The sequence below is a fragment of the Punica granatum genome, chromosome 4 (genome assembly GCF_007655135.1).
Source record: "Punica granatum isolate Tunisia-2019 chromosome 4, ASM765513v2, whole genome shotgun sequence".
NCBI classification, from domain to species: domain Eukaryota; kingdom Viridiplantae; phylum Streptophyta; class Magnoliopsida; order Myrtales; family Lythraceae; genus Punica; species Punica granatum.
The window spans coordinates 23,532,764-23,540,910 of record NC_045130.1 but is presented as its reverse complement, the minus strand read 5'-3'; the positions used below and the strand labels follow the sequence as shown (position 1 = coordinate 23,540,910).

Genomic DNA, 8,147 nt, shown 5'->3' with positions numbered 1-8,147 from the left:
GTATTTTTTGCCACTTTTCGTATTAAAATTAAAGCAATTGTTTCGGCCCGGTAATTCTCCCAATTCAAGGGTTGGCTATGGTATGGTTGCACCGGGGCAACAGTAGTAATTTATTATTATTTTTATAAAACAATCTTTTAGTAATTTATTATAATAATATTTCATTATTATATAAAAAAAATTTCATTCAATTAAGTTTGTATTTTTTGCCACTTTTTGTATTAAAATTAAAGCAATTATTTTGGCCCTATAATTATACCAATTCAGGGGTTGGCTACGATTTGGTTGTATTGGGGCAATAGTAATTGGGGGAGGTGGAAGGATTTTTTTAAAATTTTACCAGTTTGTGTAATAATTAAATATTTTTTATTTGAACTATCGAAAAAAAATATTTTTGGTGTGTTTTGTGAATTTTTTAATACATAATTACATGAGACTATCGAATGCCACGTGTCAAGCATAAGAAAAAGCCTCAGTGCCACATGGTGGAACGTGGCGAAGTGTTACTACCATTATATTTTATATATTGATTCAGGGGTTGGCTATGGTTTGGTTTTTATCAAGGTAACAGTAATTGGGGTAGGTGGAAGGGTTTTTTTTTAGCAGTTGTTTTAGGTAATAATTAAATATTTTCGGTGTGAACTATCGAAAAAAAAATTGGTGTGTTTTGGAGATTTTTTTAATATATAATTATATGAGAGTCTCGAAATGCTACGTGTCAAGTATAGGAGAAAACTTGAGCGCCACCTGGCAAAGTGTTCCTGCCATTCTATATTATATATTGATTTTCTAATAGAAGAAAAATTGATTCATAGTTTTCCTTTTTATTTTCGAATCTAGGTATTGACGCCATGACATTGCTTGGATTTTGTAAAGAAAATTTTGTTATGAGAAGTTAGATATTAAGATCATAATGGATATCAATTTATAGTTTATATTAATATACAAAAAAATTGCTTTTATACTATATAAATTTTAAAACGATAAATTTCAAACTTATGCTAAATATTGTAATTCAAGAGCTCATTAGCAAGTAATTCATGTAAGATATGTCATAAACATATAATCCCAATTATCAAATTAATCTGTAATAAAAATTGGAACCCTAAAAATTCGAAATTCCTAGATTTTATTAATGAAATAATAATAATCATAAAATCTATAACATTTTAAAGTTTAATATTCAGTGTTGTATTATACTCCCTCATATTTCATATATTAAATTTTCTAAATATGAATAAATTGAAGATAAAATGACCAATCATTTTGTTGAGAGATTTACTTAACTTAACTTTTATAAGGCTAACAATGATTGTTAAAGAAAAGTTTAATATAATTTTAAGTAATTCTTAATTTCCTCAAAATTATGTATATTTATATTGGCCGGCCACCTCCGAGGCCAGGTCATGCTGGTGATGGCTGGCTAACTAATGATCCCACCCCTCCACACCACCTCTCTGAGTCGTCCCTGAGCCCCCATTCAAAGGTGCACCCTCTGAATTGGGACGTATTTTAAATTTAGAAAAGATTGGGATTCCAAGGAAGGATTTTTTAAAAAAAAGTCTCTTAACTGGGTAAGCTTTAAAAATGAAATAAAAATTCGAATTTAAATTGAGAAAAGATTGGGATCCAAAGTAGGATTAAAAAGAAAAAAAACAAATAAAAAAAAGTTTCCTAACTGGGTAGCTTTAAAAATGAATTAAAAATTGGAATCATTCTCGAAGAAACAAAAATAAAGCACTTCTATCTACCGAAAAAATAAAGCACTCCTAAGTGTTGTAGCATACTTTCAGTCATTTCTTTGGGTATCCAAAAATAAATTGGGTTACTGAAAGAGCCCTATATATATAACGTGTGTGTGTGAATTGATATATTATACCCAAAATTTGGCTCCGGGATTTCTTCCTAGGTCATATATAGAGAAAGAAATGGAGACATTTTTTTTTTATGAATAAAGTAATGGTAATATCGGTTGTTTCTAGTTATAAATTGAACTTTTAGACATCATTAATGGCAAATGCATATGCCAAGCTACTTTGCAATTGCATACGACACCCTTTGCTTTTTCCCTCTCTAAGGGTGTATTTGGGAGTTGGATTTGGAGGAAATTTGAGGGAAAAGATTTGGAGGGAGACTGTTTTTCTTATTTGGGAGACTTATTTGAAGGAGAGGGGAGGGAGAAGAGAGATTTTGAGAAAAATACCCTCCCTTCATTGTTAAGAATTTCCCAACCCTCTAAATTGAAGGAATTTGGAGGAACTCATGTGTTATTTGATACAACTCTCTTCTCTGCACAACTCTTTTAGCTTTATACTACCGTAATTTACTAGTGTTTATATATGTAATAGTAATAGCGCATATATATATATACTGCTGTTATAATATATATACACTATTATTGTGTGTGTATATATATAACAATAACTTTATAATGTAAAGTCACCTTTAATATAATTAAAATTATAAATAAATAATGTAAATTAATGAAGGTATAATTGTCTTATAATGTACTTTTATTTGATTAACTCTCCTCTCCATTTCTCTCCATCTATAAAATCTCCCAAATAAAATATACATTTTCCCTCCATTTCCTATCCTCTCCTCTTCCTCCCTCCCTTCTCCACTCCTCTCCTCTCCTCTCCTCTCCTCTCCTCTTTCTCCCCTGAAAACTCCCAAACACAGTGTAAGGTCTGTCCTGAGCTGTCCGTCGACATCGTCCCATGTGTCTTGAGCTACATAGGGCGGGAAGATAGCAGAAAAGGACATTGCTGCCAACTTCAGCAGCATGTTCTTTCGTTATTGTCCAAAAACAATGAAATACGCCTCCTGAGAAAATATAGTGTGAGGATTTGCTTACTCAAGTTTGTATGTACAATGTACATAGCAATACGTACAATTACATTTGTTTTCAACTCAAAATCAAGAGATATCCTGTTCTGTTGACAATAGTAAAACTTGAGTGAGCTTTTATTTCCTCTTCTCCTTTCTCCTTTCTCCTTTCAAGTCACAAGTCTCCTTTATAAGATATTAACAAATAATTTATGTGTTTATGTATTACCAATTCTCGTTTTGCTATCAAAATCCCTGGATAAAAGTTTGTATCGCATCTTTGGTCTTTACGAGGTCCTCTCTTTAAATTTTGTACGCCTGATTTATCCTTTATGGAATTATTTTTGCTTTGCGTACCACTATCTTACTTGAGAAACCCATAAAAGAACCCGCAATATTCATTTAGATTGCTTTTGTTAATTTAAGGAAGAATAGTTATCATAATAAGCCCCTAACACCTCCCAATCAAATCAAACATCCCCTAATAATTGCACTAACTCCGCGTGGCACCTCATGACAGCGAATTGATGATGAGTAGATCTATTGGATTTGATTAATATCATGTAATTATATATCGTACGTCTGTTTACGAGAAAAAAAATAGTTTTTTTGGTAAATACGAGAAAATATATTTAGATCACACGGTAAGGGGCATCTGCAATTTTCAATCAAATATAAGATAAAATATAAAAAAATGAAAATTGGATTTGACATGATCTAAATCAGACTTTAATTTAGAAAAGAGCTCTAATATAATAGCTCATGCTCTTGGCTAGTAATCAATAGATTTCAAGTCTAATTCTTGAAATGTGACTCATAATGCTTTTTATTAATTAGATAAAATTCCAATTTCTTGCGGTAAATCCATGTATCTCTTGTTATCGAAAACAAGACTCTGATTTAATAGTTGCATGCCGCAATAGAAGTGTTAATATCATCTCTAATAATAATGTGTTCTGTTTCGCTCGGTCAAGAGAAGGGTGAAAAAGAAAACAATATAAAAGAAAAGATAGAAAAGCAAAGAAAGCACCTTTACCATGTACCCACTGGCTATAGCTGTAAGTGGTCCCGAATGGACCGACACTCAAAATTATGATTAATAATTTAAGTCTCTTGAAAGAGAACCGTGGTCTACTACATATAAATCTAGAAAGAATTGTGACGATTATAAAATTCTAAAGTATTTATAACATAATATAATAATATGTGTTTTTCTATTATAAATGAACAAGTAACATGATCCCACAGCGAATTCATAAAAAAAAAAAAAAAACATGATCCCACAGCGAAAAAGTAACATGGAACACCATATCATATACCTTAATGCCGCCAGTATCTACATGAATTATATTACACCGAAAGAACCCTAATAATGAAAAAACATTCCTGTAAAGCACCACCGGTAGATATTTATATTTATAGATTTTATAACAAAACAAAAAAATAAGCTCATCAAAACTAAATTCATAGATCCGATGTAGGAAAAAATCAAGGTGTCATTGCCGTGTATGCTGTAACCTGGGCCCGATCATCTTGAGCTCGAAGCGCTTCACAGTGCCTGCAATATCCCGCATCGTGATATCCTTCACGTAAGGCGTGTTATCATCGGTGGCATCCGTTGTGTTGAGCAGGACCCAACAGGGCTCCCTTCGCTGAGCGATCGTGCCGTGGTAGTGGAAGTACTTGATCCGGCGCTCAGTCTTGTGGTTCGTCTTGCCCACGAGGTTCTGGGACATGTGCACTCCCGTCGCGTACACAGCCCGGGGCTGCACCACGTACTTCCGGTCCCTCCGGATTCCCCTCTTCACGTCCCGGTACACAAGCTTCTCGAATCCCCATTTCCTGATTCAAAACATACGACACGATATGAATCATAGGACATCATTTCACATGCGATTCGTCAATGGACTGATAATAATGTACGCTAATAATTAAATCAAATCAAATAAAGAATGCAGAATGTCCTAATCAGTAGGCTGAAGCATTGGCTTTAAGACAAAGATATCAAGGCGACCGCCCTTCCACTTGGCCTGGTGCAATTCATTGAAGAGAAGAATCTATGCTCCCCACATATATTATATCAGTAAGAATTACTCCATTCGTCACATGAAATTTTCAACATAGGCATCCGACAAATTTCTCCCAACCACCGGGTTTCCATCACCAGCACCAGCTGTACACATCCCATACCCAATCATGGGGGCATGGACCCATCTCAAGCACGCAGTTATGGACTTCTCCACTTCCTCGGATGAATTACTCGATTCAGTAATTCTGTCCATCCCGTTTCACCATGCAGAGATGAAATCAACAATGAAGCATGGAGCCAAATTCTTCAGCAGGACATTCTAGACAGATACCAGTTTTTACCCATCTGCAATCTTACCCGCAGCCTTCCGATCTCCCCCAAGAAGTTCGATTTCTCGTTAACAAAGTCATCAATCAATCAAAATCAAAATCAGAATCAAATTGGTACAATGCAGGGAACTGAAAGTAGACGGGCACTACGTGCTGGAAGCTAAATGATTAAACATACTTGTAAGTCTTGCCATAATCATCGGTGAGGCAGAGCTTGCTGCTCATGGTCATCTGCTCAATGGTGAACTGCGTGTAGCCCGATAGCGAGTCGAGCACTGATCTCAGTGTGTTCTTGGGCTCCACGTAGATGTACTCGTCCAAGTCGAAGAAGAACATCCACTTCGCCATGAACTTGTACCGGTGGAGGCAATCGTTCACCACCATGAACTGATTGTGATAGTACCCATCGAACCTCTCCTGGTCCCTTATGTCCTGAAGGGTCACGTACCCAAGCTCCATCCATGGCTTCAGTACCTCCAGCACCTCCGGGTGGACCCCTCCCGCGTCGTGGATCACGAAGTGGGACCGTCCCCCGAACAGCCGAACGTGGTAGGCGAGCCACTCCCTCACCCTCTGCGGGCTCAAGCTCCCGTACAGGGACGAACCGCAGTAGAGGTAGTCGTACTTGGGCGGGGACGTGAAGATGTCGAAATCGACCTCCCCGGGCTGCTCCGACAGGATCTGGATTGTGTCCGTGAGGTTGAAGTCCCGGTCACCAGCGCCGGAGGTGGAGGCGCGGAGGACCAGCCTGCCGCCGGAGTTGTTGAAGTTGATGGGCTCCGGGAAGGTACAGTTAACGACCACAACGGTGTAGACGCGGCCGTATCCCCAGTCCGGGAGGATCCGGTAACCGGCAGAGGAGACGGGTTGCTCGGAGGTGGAGTTCTGGTGCTGGACCCACTGGCACTGGTAGGTGGGCCTGCCGTAGACGTGGAGGGGCTTGGAGGCGAGGCCGACAATGGCGAAGTTGTTAAGGCCTCCCCTGTAGGCGCCCATGGTGATGAAGTTGTAGGCGGCGGTGCCGTAGGGGTTGAAAGCCCGCTTCACGATGCCACCCTCGAGGACTCTCTCCTGCGGGGGGGGCGGGGGAGGGGGGAGAAGAGGAGGCGGTGCTGCGGCGGCGGCGGAGGAGGGAAGCGGGTCGGGGGTGGGGGCCACAGGAGTGGAGATCTTGGAGATGCAGATCCGGAGATCGGAGGAGGAGATTGAGAACTTGGGGGGCAAGAACTGGATGAGCGTGACGATGGTGCAGAGGACCAGAAGGGACGTGAGGAGGAGCTTGAGCTCCGCCGCGCAGCTGCCCACGACCCCAAGTAGAATCTTACCGCTGCTCCTTTCTTTTTCTGCTCTCTCCTTCTTCTCCGCCATTGGTTGCTGCAACCTGCAGAGAGAGAACAGGCAGAGAGAGGGAGAGAGAGCTGAATGAAGGAAGCAGAGGAGAGGATGGGTTCACTTCCAGAAGCGGAAGGAAGGAGGGAGAAGGAAGAGGGAGTAGGAGGAGAAGTCTCTCCGTTCTGTTTGCCTTTTCTGGCCGTCCCTCCGCCCCCCCCCCCCCCCCCCCCCCCCCCCCCTCCTTTTTCTTTTCTTTTATTTTTTTATTTTTTTCTGTTCTTTTTTCCGGTGATGGTGAGAGGGTGATGGGAAAAGTAAAAGAAGAGAGCTAACTTCCTCTATTTGGACTCACTACCTCTAGTTCGAGTTCGAATAATATTCAAGAGTCCTGTAAGATAAGATCATTCCGGGCCGGCGGCATCCGATATTCAAAAAAGTAGCATTAGTTGTCTCGGTTTTACAATCTCACCCCGAAACCAAAAAAGAAAAATCTGACTCGACAAATCATGTTTGACAAGTAATTAAATTGAATGGAGAGGTAGCGAAAGATCGGTACCATCCATATCGTCCTCAATCAGAAATCGAGAGGTTTTGAGTTCTATTTTTATTAGTGATCTTTTATATCTTTTAATTAATATATAAATATAAATAATGTTATAGATTGCAATGGCATATACACTCATTGATGATGGATCAATTTTAATTATGTACGTGCATTTTTCGTCATAATTACGAGGTTCTCTCAGTGACTTTAAATATCCTAAACTGCTAAGTTTGTCCTACTAAATTTACTCGTTGGAAGCTCAATTTGCTATTTGGTAAAAATCATGTGATTGATATCGGGTTTAGCTTTTGTTAGTAACTTTTCGAATTATTTTATATTCTTTCAACAATTCTTTTTTTTTTAACTCTGATATTCAAAAGTTCAATTAGACATCGGCTAATCCAGTCGATTCGAGTCGGCCCAATAAGGGGTAAAACTCTCCCGGCATGAATTTTTTCAATTCACGAGATTCGAGTTATAGACATTACTTAAAGGAAACAAGTGTCGCATTGCTTGAATCAATCCACATGAGTTCACCAATCCATTTATTAGATTCATTCGTATTCTTAGTGAAAATTTGAAAAAGCGTAATGCCTAGAATGCAAAGCTCATTTACAATTTTTTAGTGGTATAGCTCGATGGCTGTTTATGTAATATACATACGACACTCTGCATCAAAGTTCAAATTAAATTCCTTGATACCAAACTGCATAATTAATCTGCAGAATCCTAAGGCCAAGTCGTTGACACAATCAAAGAGGTAGACTAGTCGAGGTGCCTATTACTATTGGAAATTCCTCACCATTCTTACCTTTTTTTTAAAAAAATATTTTATGATTTAAAAATTATCCAGAAAAGCTTATGGTTTACATCTGGTTTCAAATCTATCATAACATTAATTTCTCCATCAACATTTAATAGTGTTTCTAATGTGAAACGTAAGTAGACTCATTCTTGCCACTGTATCCCTTTGCCAGTGATAGATTTGAGAAAAAATTAAAATCATGTGATAGATTTGAGAAAAAATTTAAATCATGGGATAAGTTTAGAGCATATTTACGTTTGACAGATAAATATGACGACA

At 38.4% G+C, this 8,147-nt stretch overlaps 1 protein-coding gene across 1 annotated transcript; it reads right to left on the bottom strand.

Annotated features, from left to right (window-relative positions):
• Window positions 1–4,116: 4,116 nt before the first annotated feature.
• LOC116204591 (galactan beta-1,4-galactosyltransferase GALS3-like) lies at window positions 4,117–6,749 on the bottom strand. The gene is made up of 2 exons (XM_031536748.1): window positions 5,366–6,749; window positions 4,117–4,671 (listed from the first exon to the last, which is right to left on the bottom strand). The coding sequence occupies exons 1-2, from the start codon at window positions 6,553–6,555 to the stop codon at window positions 4,326–4,328; spliced, it is 1,536 nt and encodes a 511-aa protein (XP_031392608.1). The 5' UTR covers window positions 6,556–6,749; the 3' UTR covers window positions 4,117–4,325.
• Window positions 6,750–8,147: the final 1,398 nt, after the last annotated feature.

Coding starts and splice junctions, on each gene's coding strand:
- LOC116204591 (XM_031536748.1), bottom strand. CDS start 6,555: ATGGCGGAGAAGAAGGAGAGAGCAGAAAAAGAAAGGAGCAGCGGTAAG. Junction 4,672..5,365: donor GATTATGGCAAGACTTACAA/GTATGTTTAATC, acceptor GTTTTGAATCAG/GAAATGGGGATTCGAGAAGC.